The sequence below is a fragment of the Gymnodraco acuticeps genome, unplaced genomic scaffold (assembly GCF_902827175.1).
Source record: "Gymnodraco acuticeps unplaced genomic scaffold, fGymAcu1.1, whole genome shotgun sequence".
Classification (NCBI taxonomy): Eukaryota; Metazoa; Chordata; class Actinopteri; order Perciformes; family Bathydraconidae; genus Gymnodraco; species Gymnodraco acuticeps.
Genome location: NW_022991180.1, coordinates 1438243 through 1453015, shown reverse-complemented (window position 1 = coordinate 1453015; position 14773 = coordinate 1438243). Strand labels below are relative to the sequence as shown.

The window sequence follows — 14773 nt, the reverse complement described above, 5'->3', positions numbered from 1 at the left end:
CGGATGAGTTAGATATTCATTTGAACCCCTAAAGATTTACTGTGCATTGTACCAGTGTGTCTTTGCTTCAGCTAGTCATGAACACTTTCACTGATGCAGCCGGTATAATGCTGATATTCTGCTCATCATTTTTTTAACTTAGAAATTAAAAGGAATTACTTCCTCTTATTTCCTATATTCCATATTTCCTTATGCCCCTGTCCTTCACGCTGAACCATTTCATAGGGCAGTAATAAGCAGAAAGTATTCATACTAATTAGAGCTAGCATCTAATAAACAGCCTACATCACAGCTCTCCAGAGAGTTTCATTTCACTTGTAAGCAGCTCAACCCTTACAACAGGATTATCAGAAGAGGGAATAGGAAGGGTATATTTCAAGTTTGTTATGTATAGAAGTTATTGGGCTTTTTTCTTATCGACTTACATATTTTCAAATGTAATTGACTGAATTTATTGTAAATTGGGCTTATAAACACATGGACACTACTGTGTAATATATGTTTAGAGATATATGTAATAAGTACAATACAAGAAAAGCTCAAGTTTCATTTGTGGGCCGTATTCCATTATACTTTTTTCATTTGCTGAGGGCCGATCAAAATGTCAAAATGTCCCTGTAGTTTTGGACACCCCTGATCCAGGCCCTTGTCACCTGACCTTTGACCTCCGGTCTGTGCAGGTTTCGGCGGTGATGGCCGAGCTGAGTCTGAGTCACGTGTCCCACAGTGTCATCGGAGGTCGGGTTTTCCCAGGGATCTCTGGGGGCGAGAGGAGGAGGGTCTCCATCGCCAGCCAGCTTCTTCAGGACCCCAGTGAGTATCTCTGCAGCTGGGAAATATACGTGTTATCTGAGAATCAGGAACCTCCAAAGGGCCCTTTAGCTGTGAAGGTCAAAGCTACTATCCGTTAGAGTCTTAAAGCTTTACTGAAATAAATGAGGAGATGGGAAGTAGATAAACTAAAGTGTTAGAGGGGATTTATTTTAAGGTTTGAGACACATTGTTTGGGGATTATTATACAAAAGGGGCTGCGACAGAATATCAGAAAGATGTCCCTAATATTCTGCACAGTCAGGAGATTAGTAAATTATTGCATTAACACTAGAGATTCTAGACCGTTGAACCTGAAGTGTCAGCAAATATCATTCTACAAATATATGTACCCCTCTCTTAAACAACTAAGCTGCACATGATATATTTATATGAGTGTGATTTGCTTAACCTGGCCATCTTAAAAACATTAAAAACCGTAAAACACATATAATTCCCCCCTGAAGAAGAAACATGACTAAATTATGCAATGCTTCTACTTTTCTTAAACTTTCACTCACAGAAGTTTCAGCAGCATAAATACCTTACCATCTGAGTACTTAGAATAACAAATTATGTAAAATGTGTGTGTAAATACTGGAAATAACTCAACACTCAGTGTAGCCCATACTTCAAAGACAGCCGTTCAGAGATGGTCTCTTTCTCCTGATATCCCATCCAGAAAATGTGGCCAGTATTAGACCTATACAACAAATTATACTTTATGCAAATGCTGCTGGAGATACTTATGAAAGCAATAGGATTGTGCTATGTGTCTGAACAGAAGAAATTCAGCAGAAGATATCTCTCTCCCCAGAGACTTCTAGAAGGAGTCTTAAACACAAAGGGATCTGAGAAAGAGAGGAATAAGGAAAGGACAGAGGGAGAGATGGAGAAGAGTAATGAAAGAGCGGGTTATCACACAAGGAAGGGAATGAGCAGAGACCCAACTGTGTGTGTGACTGTGTGTGTGTGTGTGTGTGTGTGTGTTGTGTGTGTGTGTGTGTGTGTGTGTGTGTGTGTGTGAGTGTGTGTGTGTGTGTGTGTGTGTGTGTGTGTGTGTGTGTGTGTGCAACTCTGCGTGTGTGTGTGTGGGTGTGAGAGTGTGGGAGTGTGCTTGGGCTCATCCCAGGTGTAGTTTATCAGTCATGCAGTCCTCCAGGGAGGTTGAAGGGTCTCAGTCCTCATTCAGGATTAGACTGGCCATGGACACACACACACACACACACACACACAACACACACACACACACACACACACACACACACCACACATGCTTTATGAAGACACACACACACACACACACACACACCACACATGCACACACGCAGAGCCGCACACAAAGTAATGAGAGGTTCCCATTCGCTGCCTTTCCAATCAACCAGGAATGAATTAATCTCACAATTAAAGCATCTGCTAATTCCACCCTGCTTTCATAATGCAACGAGGCAATCTTTTAATTGTCCTAATTAGAGTAATTAACTAAAAAAGAAAAAAAGAGAACTCACTTATCTTCACAAGTTAAGTTGGCCCCGTTGAGGGTCCTGCCTGTGCCACTTAATGTGAAGTACATTTGAAAGTTTCCAAGAAAAAGTTATTGTGCTGCTTGTGTTCAATGTGAGACATACCTGCGTGAGCTGATGATGTCAGTGGGTTGATGTTATTGCAGGGGGTGATCCTATTGGATGAGCCGACCACCGGCCTGGACAGCATGACGGGCCAATCAGATCGTGGAGCTGCTGGCCGAGCTTGCCAGGAGGAACCGTATCGTCATAGTATACCATCCACCAACCACGCTCCGAGCTCTTCAGGGTGAGTTCAGAGAGAAGCTGAAGTAAAAGAGTGAAACTTTCTTAAAGAACAGATTCACATTTTTTCAGATTTGTTTTCAACTTATACAACTCTGTGTGTGTGTGTGTGTGTGTGTGTGTGTGTGTGTGTGTGTGTGTGTGTGTGTCTGCTGTGTGCTGTGTGTGTGTGCTGTGTATGTGTGTGTGTGTGTGTGGTGTGTGTTGTGTGTGCGTGTGTGTGTGTGTGTGTGTGCGTGTGTGTGTGTGTGTGTGTGTGGTGTGTGTTGTGTGTGTGTGTGTGTGTGGTGTATGTGTGTGTGTGTGTGTGTTGTGTGTGTGTGTGTGTGCGTTGTGTGTGGTGTGTGAGTGTGTGTGTGTTGTGTGTGTGTGTGATGTGTGCGTGTGTGTGCGTGTGTGTGTGCGTGTGTTGTGTGTGTGTGTGCGTGTATGTGTGTGTGTGTGTGTGTGGTGTGTGTGTGTGTGTGTGTGTGTGTGTGTGTGTGGTGTGTGTGTGGTGTGTGTGTGTGTGTGTGTGTGTGTGTGTGTGTGTGTGTGTGTGTGTGTCACAGGTGTTCAGCAGGATAGCTATAATGAGTCGGGGGGAGCTGGTGTTCTGTGGGCAGCCAGAGGAGATGGTGGACTTCTTCAGCCAGTGTGGATATGAGTGTCCAGAGTACTGCAAACCCTTTTGACATCTATGGTACCACATGCTATTACATTGTGTTACTAATACAAAAACATGTACACCTTTTGCATACAAAAAAAACAAGTGTATGTGTGGCATGAACATTAAAATATTTCCTATGTGTGTCATTTCAAACAGTTGACTTCACCTCAGTGGACACACGCAGCAGTGAGAGGGAAGCAGCCACTTTCAGTCGCATGCATGAGATCACCTCGTCCTATCAGAGGTCTCCCATCTACCAGTGCATGCTGGGAAAACTGGAGCAGAGCCTGCAACGGGTGCACAAGCCAGCCATCCCCTACAAGAGCAAAGAGTCCCCAGCGGTGCAGCCAAACTGGCAGTTCTGTTCAGGTCAGAGGCCTCAGCCCCTACAGTAGATATAACCAAAACAAAACAGCTGATTACTGCCTACTACAGACATTTAGATTTAGATTCCTAAGTATACTCTTGCATCTTTATCATTCTTGTACAAAAACCAGCATTTCCTGTTAATCATTTCTATTTATCGTGTTGCAAGTTAAAGGTAGTTCCTTCTGTCTTCATAACTTGTTCCTGTTTGCCACCTGTGTCTCATCGCCTTATGTTTTGTCTGTTGCCGTATGATTGTTGCATCTGACAACAGGTACAGTATGTGTGTTTACATGTATCTCTATGTGTGGTCTGCGTGCAGGCGGACACTAAGAAACCTGTCCAGAGACAGGATGGGGGTCCTGATGCGTCTGTCCCAGAACCTGATCTACGGTCCTCTTCGTGGCCTTCTTCGTGATGCATCTAGACATGGACGTCAGTAAGGGAGCAGTGGCAGGACCGCATCGGCATCATCTATCAGAGCATTGGAGCTTCACCTTACACCGGCCATGCTGAATGCTGTAGCTCTCTGTGAGTCCCAAGAACACCACACACCTGTACATAGAAGGATAAACATTCACTTAATCCACGTTTATGATTTTTTCCAGACATTTGAACTGAAAGTGAAACCGTTTGCCACCCTTTAAATATCAAGCAACTCTCAGATAGTGTACATATTCCCATATTGCTGCATGTCGTCCCCTATCTCTACCCATTTCATGTCATCCTGTCCAGAATATCAAATATGAATGCAGAAAGCCAAACAAAAGTTAATCTGATGATAGATAACGTAAAAAATGTATTAGACATTGACCTGGAAAATCCAAGGTTGTTTCCTGAAAATCGATCCTTTTTCAAAAAACTAAAATGAAATATTACTATGAAGCAACTGTACCTGTTATGACACCACCATTCGTCTCAGTTCTGAGTCTTAATATTAAATAACTAACATTGTTGGACTTACTGGAATATCCAAAGCAAAGACAGGGGTGCCTGCATATATCACCGTACACATGTTAACAATGATAATACGATGACTTCAGGGCAATTCAAAAGTGCAAGCATATCACGTGATTAAAAGAGATGTATTATCTTTATCAACAGCATGTTCGAAACGTCTTTATCTCAGCTGTGTAAGCTCGCTTATCTCTGTTTTTGTAGGTGAAAGGGCTCTATTGCACTATTTTTGATCCCTTCAGCAGAAATATGTTATATCTAGCTTGGCGTTTGCTCGTTGAAAATACCCAAAGAGACTTTATTTCCCACCAGTGTCTCTCGTAGGTCAAAGTAACACATGTAGTGGGATGATTTAATTATAGCATTAGTAGTACAACAGATTAGAACTGCAGTTTGATTTGATCAGAAATATGTCTTAATCTGTGCAAACAAAACATGTCTATTAGCATAGTTTTAATGTCAGGAGTATTTGCATTTCATTTATACATACATTTGTTATTTGCTGTAGAACTGTCCACAGTTAGTTAGGCTGTTATGTATGGGTTACCTTCAGAGGGACGTCGACCTTTCCTCTATTTAAAGCTCAATGAATCCAAGTGCCTTTCCCACATACAGACCTATACTAGACTACTAGTATCTACAGTATGTTATCTGTCTTTACAGTGATTGTGTCTCTTTGTGTTGAAAGGGTTAATGGTTAGTATTTAAAGCAGCTGCTGTGACCTGTAGTAATCTCAATGCAGATAACGTTCACACACTATTACTGTATCGACACAGAGATGACAGATAAATACAGACCTGTTGTTCGGGTGTTTTTTAAATTCATTATAATGTATTTTGTCATAGTTGCAATTTAAGAGTTTCACAGCCAAGAAACAATATGTCTTTCCCAATTAGTAGTATTGGTTAAATTAAGGGGGTTAGGTAAATATTAAACTGATTAGGCTTAATTACAGGCTTAATTCAAATCTGTCTGAACATTAATTTCACACTTCAGGTTGTGTATTAAAAAATACAATAACCAGTGAAGGATATTGGGTATTGTTGTGATTATCTGTTCAATGTCTTGCTCCCTTATCAGCTGAGTTTAAGTGCTCTGCCTGATACTGAGGATGCAGAGATATGATAACACACTGGGCTGAACAGAAGTATCACTTTAAAGTAAGACGTAATTAAAAGCTCTTTCCTAAGAACTGAAACAGCCGGAGGTAGTGATGAGGGGGAGGTGTATCACACTGACCTTGAGGTTTTAATGAGGTTGTCGGAATAACCTTTGCAAGTTCTGAATTATGGTCTGATCGATCTGGAACAAGACTAGATGTCAAGGACATTCAGTAACCTTTGAACTGGATTACCTTTGGTCTTCGTGATGAGGTATACAAATAAAGCTTTATTGTTTTAATGATGCCTCTCTTTTTTAAATTCAAGATTTCACAATATAATCTGTCAAATGTTGGTTACTTTAAGTATACATTCTAATCCTGAATGTGATACAAAGTAAGTACATTCAAATCGACTTCCATGTAGTCTTTCCTCAATTAACTCTAACAACAACGTAGAAGCAAATTTGAAGTGTATTTGTATTGAATATGATCCATTTTGAGGAGCTTCATGGGCTTTAGGTACTAATAGTTTAATCCTTCTTTCAGTCCCCGCGTTGGTTGTGCGAGCCATCAGTGATCAGGAGAGTCAGGATGGTCTGTACAGTAAATGGCAAATGTTCTTGGCGTACATCTTCCACATCCTTGCCCTTCAGCATTCTGAGTGTTTTCATCTTCACCTCCTTCCTTTACTGGTGGGTAGTACATACGTGTGGTTGGCCATGGAGCATCAGACATTGTGTGATTTAGTTTAAAGGATCCTACTTGCACATTAAACTTTCCTCAAGGCTTTAAAGGATCTACAATTTCTACTTAAACATCTCCCAGCCTAAGCTCTGATCTCTCCCCGGACTAACTCTTCTTTTCTCCCTCCTACTATGTTTGTCCCCTCTCCTTTCAGGACGGTGGGGATGCACCCTGACACCTTGCGGCTTCCTGTGTTATTCTGCTGTAGTCCTGGTGCCACATATTATAGGTGAGCTGATAAGAAGAACAACTATCATTCTTTAACAGCTCCCAAGCACACATTAGTCATATTCTTTTTGTAAAGTAAAGGATTACAAAAATCATGCTAGAATCTGCTCCACGATCTTATCCAAACATCGTAAAACTTCGTCTCATGTGTTGTTTAGAGCTTCTGTGCCCACACGAGTAGTGTCAAACCTATAAGTATGTCGGGAGTTGTTTAATGTCATATTTCGCTGTTTATGACTTTAGTTGTATATATTAATTACGTTTTTGTTTTATCTTCAGGTGAGCTTTTGACTGTGGTTGCTATTAGGAGTTGGTCCAAAACCCTAACATGGTCAACTCTGGAGTGGCTCTGCTCAATATTTGCAGGGATCATGGTGGGATCTGGCTTCCTAAGGTAAAACATTAGAATACATACTGACCTAAAGCAGTTCATATTTTAGACTTTTTTCCAGGTTTTCATTGTATAGGATGGTATTATAGATGCCACTGCCAACTTCCACATGCTACGGGTAACCCTCCCTCTCCTCTGCCTCCAAAAGGAGCACCCTCCAGATGCCGGTGGTCTTCCAGTGGCTCAGCTACCTGACCTTCCAGAAGTACAGCTGTGAGCTGCTCATAGTCACTGAGTTCTACGGACTCGACTTCACATGCAGTAAGTCGTTTCACCATGGCACCGTCCTGTGTTCACCTACGCTGAGAATGAAACTAGAAAAATGCACAGTAGCTATTTACAAGATGTGCTTACAGCTCACAGACAATGATGTGTCCATGCATGACTATTAGGAGTCTTACTTGGATAGCTTGAAAGACACCTTTGAGCTGTTTTAGAACTGTTTTTATCTTTAAAACCCGACATATTGTTAACTTTCTATCTGGTGTGTTGTTGCAGATGCTTCCAAACCGTTGCTGCCTGGCGCCTGTATGATCACTCAGGGCAGTCAGATCATTGATGAGGGCTACCCTGGCGCTCTGTCCAGATACACACTAGACTTTGTTCTCCTCTACTCCTTCCTCCCCGCTCTCCTGCTGCTGGGCGTCATCAGCTTCAAGATCAGAGACAAGCTCATCCGTCATTAAAACCACAGACAAACTTTTGAGGGAGAATCTTCGGTAGAAACATGAAGATAAACTGAGTTTGCTTTGAAGATGTAAAACAGATTAAGAAAAAGATTTACATTATGATGTAGTCCAAACAGATGAGGAGTACTGAAGTGGGTCACCTGTGTTTGCTTCCGTTTCAGCAATCAAGGCATGTTCCTTTGTTTTATAGAATATAATTTAAATATGTCAGAGCAGTGATGCAAGTACAAAGAACTTATCCCATCAAAATCCCATTGCAGTGTGCACAGTACAACAGGACGTATCTGTGTAACCTGGGATGCAGCTATTGACATTAAAAGTGGGGTATGTCATTTTGGAGAAACCAGCTCGAGTGCGCTAGAATTTCAAAGTACACAACCGGAAAAAATCTGCCACTTCCTTCAGACTTCCTTACAGAGCCCCTCCTCCAACACACACGAACGCGCAAATGACCAATGAGGGCACGAGATAAGTCTGTGTACGAGATGGAAGGCTGACAGGCAGGTAGGCCATCCAGTTACTTCAGCCGGGCCGGCTCAGATGATTGGTCGTGCTTTTTACAGCGCCACGGCTTCCACAGATGACATTTTTTAATGTATTTATTGTCAAAGCGTTTAATATATTCATTGCTATCGGGATGTTAAGAGCATTCCATGGAATATAAGAAGTGTTTCTGAAATAAATGACATACCCCACCTTTAAGCCAATTGATACGACTTCATGCTAAATAACTGAGAGGTCCCTGTAATAAATATAACTATTAATCCATGCTGCTTTAACTCTGATTGGGCTCAAACAACAACTGAGACAGACCGACCGATTCAACCTAAGCTTGTTTACAGTTTAAATAACAATATCTGCAAATATTTAAAAATCATTATTTTTATATAAAAGTTACAGAATAGAGATTTATTTAACTACAAATCACCAGTTTGATTCATGTTCTAAGCACTATATTGAATATTGAGTGCATTACTTTTTTAATATTGTGATTGTAATGTATAATGAATAAGAAGTGACATTTATATTTTTTGAACATATTTTATTATTAGTATACAAGTAGTTTTGTTAGGTTTGAAAAAAATAATGACACAAAAGGGAATAAATAAGTACACTGTATTTACATGAATATGTGGTGTGTGTTTGTGTGAATATAAGTCAGATGATCTCATGTTTCCAGCTCCAGTCCTTTCCATGATTTAGCTGCTTCCCTCTTATACTGCTCCAACTCCTGAAAACAGATGTCGACAGAAAGAGAGGAGCTTATTAAAACATCATATTTTACTACAGCAATGAAGTACACTTAAACAAAATGGCAAGTAGTTGCACAAACATGCACTATAATACAGAAATACCTGGAAATGAATGGTAATAGGTAAATTATGGTTTAAACACTTGTGAGGCCTACAGAGGAACACTGCATTATTGAACTTACATTAAACACAAATGTTAAGGGCTTCTTTCAATGTTGGGCATGTTAGTAGACTTATTATATAGTAGAATATTTTTACTTTGTCTGCATTTTTTCTTTAATATTTGATGTATCCATACAAGGTGTATATATATATAAGGTAGTAATGATGATACAAATCTGCCAATGGTAATGCCAATGTGATAATTAGCCATGATGATTAGCCAGCAATTTGACTGCCTGCTTGTTTTTCAATTACAGATGGGAAGCAGTAGTTTAGCTAGTTGTTGTGGATATTTGAAAGACGGCAGGGATTTAACTTTGTTTAGCTTTGTGACACAAATGTAATGATAACATATAAGAGGCGCGATCTGGGTCTAGCACAGGGTATATGCAGGAATCCTGAAGTCAAATGTAAAACCTTTTAAGACCTTTTTTAAGACCCTTTCCATACATTTTAAGACCTCATCGCCACTTCGAGTTTTAACCGGTTACCTTGGCGACACACTTTACCTCACATTGACTATATACAGTATTGATTGTCCTTCCTCCTTATCTTCCAACCATTTGGATGCAAACTTGCATTTCCCCATAACGATGTTGTTTAGCAACCGGCGTAAACGGACCTTCGCGCGCTATCAAGCAGTGAGCGCGCGATGTCCTGTTCAGATGACGTCAAACCCAACGGGATGCCATCAATAAACTACACAGAATCACACTACACACCTACGCAATGATTACATTCAGGCAGACTGTAGAATACAACCTCTTTGGACCATTTATATACTTATTGAAAACAAGCTACAAAATGTAATACCTTGGAAAATGCCGTTTAATACTTTTTAATAGCCTTAATTTTCGCTAAATTGATTTATCAACTTGTAATACTTTTTAAGACCCCCTGTGATAACATATAAGAGGTGCAATCTGAGTCTAGCATGAACAAAAACTCAGAAAGGAGCCGGCCCTGACCAGCAAGTTGGCCTTGAAAAACGTCCCTATGGAAATAAACCTTAACCCTAATTCTCTTATTGGTTACCCAGAGCCATCTCATTATGCGCCAGTCAGCGATAACAGCACTGTGAGGTTACTGCAGTTCAAGTGCCAGTCTGTTTATGAGACCATGACAGACACAGGGAAGGTTACTCTGGAGCATTGGCCTTGATTAAGACACATGCAGAGCAGTTAAATCTACTATCTTCCTCGATACCTCTTAGCAGGAAGGTCAAAGGTTAGGGTCACAAAACACAGATAACTGACTGGTGAATTTAGAAGGTCAGCGATTGATCACCACACTGCCAACTCACGAGTTATGACGCTGACTGCAGAAGCACAGTCTGTAATACAACACAAGCATTGTGATTGGTCTAGACATGTCACCTGATCTTTCTGGGCTCTCATGGCATCAATCTGAGGATCACTGTACTGGGGGTCTTTGGCTGGATCCTTTAGCTCCCTCTGCTCACTGGTAGACTGCAAAGAAACACAAACACGTTACGATTGGACTCTTGATAGATGTCCTTGCTCATGTAAACATGCATACATGTATGAAGGAATACTGAGAATAAGATTGCCCAGTTTGAGGGCCTTATTTTTCTTAAACATCAGGGACTGAATCCATTGCTTTTTGCAATTTGGATAAAGATAAAAGGTGATTGAAGTACCTCTTGGGGGAAGACAAGCTCGTAGACTTTCTTCCAGAGGTCCTTAGGGTTTTTGGCATGCAGAGAAGTGATGTCAACATCAGTAGCAGGAGGGGAACCTAAAGGAACAAAAACAAAACAATCCTGGTCACAACAATGAAAGTCAGAACAACAGGAGGTGGATATAAATCAGACGTTTTTCATACAAACAGCAGCAATAATTATTACATTTATGTTGGATGCATTACTGCTTTTGGCCACCGGTTGGTGCTGTGCTCACCGATTTGGCTGAAGGAGTCGGAGCCTGCTGGAATGATGAGGGGCTTGGTGCAGTCACAGCACACAGTTTTCCTGATCATAACATTCAGACAAAAATACAACTTAAAGCAAAGTATTAAACCTATAGTACAGTAACAAATGTACGTAATGTATAATCCAGTTCGAGCTAGAGTTCATATCACAGGGTCAAAATGGTTCAAGCTGTTATATGAATGAATGAATGAAGTCCTACTGAAGTATAAGTCAATTGGGAAATCGACCAAGTATCAGTGATACCACTTTAATAGTTATGTTTTTAAAGAGCTAAATAATACCAGTCCCTGTCATTGTCCACCACTAGTTAGTGAACAGTGTTACCCTCCTCACCCTCTGTCCAGACCGAAAGCCATGTGAGAGAAGAAGCCTTTGGTTTTTGACATCAGGCTCTCTGTCTTGATGCTAGTGAACTGATACAAAAGATAAATAACAGGAAGAGAGGACAATTAAATCAGCGGAAACAGTTGAAAGAAATTATAGATTCAACAGTAAGAGAAAGCAACAAAACACACATGTTATGTTAATCAAATGTTATGCTTAATGTAAATATGTCACATGTATAGTTAAAGCTCACTTACAATCAGAGAGGCTGCGTAGTAGTGGGCGACAAAGCGCAGTGTTTTACTTATTACCTTCCTCTTATCAGAGTCAAATTCCTGCAACAGACAGAAAACAACTCTCCTTCGATAATGTGTAAAAACAAATCATACAAACATCCATAAATATGTGAATTAGCCAATATGAGACCAACTTCCAGGTTATGCTGAAACATGTGTTCTACCTGAAAAAGGTCATATTTACTGCCGATGATGAGCAGAGGAACAGGAAAGGGACTGATCAGCTCTCTGTCCTGTTGGAAAAGTCACAATGAAATCAGGATAGATTTACCATCAGTGGCGGACTGACATTCACGACGAATCCCGATGGGCCGGTACCGAAGTGGGCCGGTCGGACGATGTGGGCCGGTACCGAAGTGGCCCGTTGACAATTTACTAGTGGGACCGAAGTGGGCCGGTCGAGATGCCCGGGCTGATTTTTAGTCCCAGTCCGCCCCTGTTTACCATCCTACATCTGACCTGAAGGCATTAGACACATTATTCCAACTTTGTGTCTACTATTACCTCATTCACACCACACAACTCTGGTTCAAGCTCCGTGCTAGAGCTTTTCAGGTTCAGAACCGGTTCTTCGGTTTAGCTCCGGCTCTTTTCACACTGCCCAGAGTCCGACTGGTGCTGCGTCATTGCGTCATCGTTTGCGTCATGACGTAACCGTTTACGTGCCTGCTTCAAGCCAAACCGCGCGGAAACCCCTCACAGCTCACACCGACAACAACAATGGCCGATTGTGCTCCAGCTTCCTCTGCACCTCTTCAGAAGACCAGATTCCCAGTAGGTAGCTGGTCTCTTCAGTGGACCACTGCTGCTTGTTAAGTTGCTCCATTGTTGTGTACAAACTGGATACAACGCCGGCTTTTGTTGTTGTTCAGGAGTTGATCCCGCCCCTGCCCCTGCCCCTGCCCCTGCCCCTGCCCCTGCCCCTGCCCCTGCCCCCGCCTCGACGTAAGCATGACGTATGCGGTGCTTTTGCTCTGGCCGGACAATTTTTTGGTGCTTGAAACGAACCGGATTCCGGAGCTAAGAGGCTGCTCCGCTGCGGTGTGAAGAGGAAAACCCGGTGCTTTTCAAGCTCCAGCTCCGAACCGGCCCTGAAACACCGTTGGTGTGAATGAGGTATCTGAGGAAAGTTTTGGTGAACTTTTCTCTGGGTTTTCACCTTGTTTGTTTAGTTTATTAGTATTTCTCTTTTCACATTTTGATTTGTAACATATAATTAGTTTATAGTTTATTTGCTACTATTGCCCTGGACTGAAGAATAGATAATGCTGATATAATGTTGAGTGTGATGAGCTGAGGTCTTACAGGATAGTCTTTCGGTAGGACGCGTGCTGAGTGGACAGGCGTCTGATGTTTGGCTTTCTGTGCTTTTTGTGCCTGGGAAGAGACTTTCTCCAGCTGAGCTTGTGATGCCTGCAGCAGCCTCTCCAGGGTTCCCCACAGGGCGTTGGGTTTAGAGAGGTCCAAAATGAGGATGACAGAGAGAGACCTGGTAAAAGGCATCAAGGAGTATGTTATCTGGCAGGATACAAAAGGTGTTGCTACAGCACTGAGGCGCAGAGCAAGGAACCCCTGACACTGCTGTCCAAACCATGATGACTACTATATAGATGACTAAAATATTTCTACCGATTTAAATATAGAGTTAAAAACAACCAATCCAAATAGTGTGTTGAGAAATGTGGCTTGACTATGTAACAAAGTACATTTATGATCAGGAATGTGTGTGAGGTACCTACCTGATGCTGGCTGGAGAGATGGGGATCTGGACCAGGTCTGACAAAGAGGTCCCTCCTCCCAGCTCCCATAGGTGGGCTATGTCTTTGGGCTGAAAGAGGAAGCCACCACCAACAGTATTATTACACTATCTCATTTAAAGTAACATTGTATTGCACATAAATTAATAATTTCTGTTTTTAGTAAATAGACTTTAATGTCACTTAAATACAGAATGAACATGGTCTATTATTCTCAATGTGCTGGAGAACTAGTCAAAGTCAAAGTCAACTTTATTGTCAATCTTTCAGTTTGTGTGTACAGACAGAGAGTTCGAAATACCGCTTCCCACAATCCCGAATACAAAAATACAATAGAATGACTAGAAGCTGTGATGGCTAAATGTAGTATTTACCAGGCTTACATTTCACACAACTCCTTCTCATCAATATAGATTAGAATGGTATTGAAAGTCTTTGTCAGGACCTTCTGTTGTTTGTCTTAATCCTATTTTTACAAAGTGTCCAAGACCAACAGGGCTTTCTTACTGTGTTGTGTCCTCGGGCCTCCTGCCAAAAGTATACTCCAGAGCCAGAGTTGGCTTGGATGGTTCATCCCTGGTAGAAAAACAGCATTATTGGTGTTTAGAAACAACACAAATACAAAAAGGTCAACTAACAATCTTTCAGTGATTTCATTCATCACTGTCTGCTTCTCAAATTGAGCTGCACCTTTGAACATAGATTTACATATTGCATCCTATTCCTCGGGCCAAGATTTTCCTCTGATGCTCAAACTATTATTGTTGATAGTTAGCATTTGTTTTCTAGTGAATGGTCTCTTCCAATCATACAGAAAACCCATTTAAAGTAGTTGTTTACGTGTGTTAGGCTAGATTGCATCACTTTTCAGGTAATAGTTGATAACATAGACCAACCCCATGCTCACCTGTCGAGGCATCTGAGGAGATGGACGTTTTACCCTGAAAAAGAAAGCAAAGGAGAACTTAGTAGCTACAACTTATCTTATAGCAAGACTGTTTCCATTAAAAAGCAATACGTACTGTCAGTGTTGTGGCTTGGCAGTGAACAAACCCCAGCCTTGCTCCCCATCAGGAACACGGTCCTCTCGCTGACCGCCTCCTCCTCCTCGCCTGCAGCCTCCAGGCTCTGCACCTCCGCCGCAGCCTGCTCCCATAGCGAGTCCGAGCTGTCAAATACCACACAAAGTCAAAACATTGTTTGTAAAAAAATGTTATTATGTCAGTGATAGGGTTATAAATAAGAAAAGTCCTATACAAACTTATTCTCACCTTATTTTCGGCAT

General features: G+C 41.5%; 2 protein-coding genes across 2 annotated transcripts in view; one reads left to right on the top strand and one right to left on the bottom strand.

Moving 5' to 3' along the window:
- abcg5 (ATP-binding cassette, sub-family G (WHITE), member 5) overlaps positions 1-8787 on the top strand; it is a 12029-nt gene extending 3242 nt beyond the window's left edge. Inside the window, 21 exon segments of the mRNA XM_034238054.1 lie at positions 681-813; positions 2481-2527; positions 2529-2588; positions 2590-2622; positions 3170-3280; positions 3282-3300; positions 3424-3597; positions 3600-3636; positions 3956-4028; positions 4030-4086; positions 4088-4141; positions 4143-4164; positions 6240-6334; positions 6336-6385; positions 6592-6622; positions 6624-6666; positions 6945-6970; positions 6973-7026; positions 7028-7059; positions 7205-7317; positions 7555-8787. Coding sequence (XP_034093945.1) covers positions 681-813; positions 2481-2527; positions 2529-2588; positions 2590-2622; positions 3170-3280; positions 3282-3300; positions 3424-3597; positions 3600-3636; positions 3956-4028; positions 4030-4086; positions 4088-4141; positions 4143-4164; positions 6240-6334; positions 6336-6385; positions 6592-6622; positions 6624-6666; positions 6945-6970; positions 6973-7026; positions 7028-7059; positions 7205-7317; positions 7555-7742 — 1452 coding nt within the window. The 3' untranslated portion in view covers positions 7743-8787.
- On the bottom strand, positions 8784-14773 carry dync2li1 (dynein, cytoplasmic 2, light intermediate chain 1). The gene is given in 14 exon segments (XM_034237852.1): positions 8784-8976; positions 10537-10629; positions 10821-10918; positions 11080-11150; positions 11445-11524; positions 11693-11770; positions 11896-11964; positions 13037-13220; positions 13471-13559; positions 13996-14012; positions 14015-14064; positions 14396-14407; positions 14507-14656; positions 14760-14773. Coding segments are annotated over 14 exon segments (1068 nt in total). The 3' UTR covers positions 8784-8913.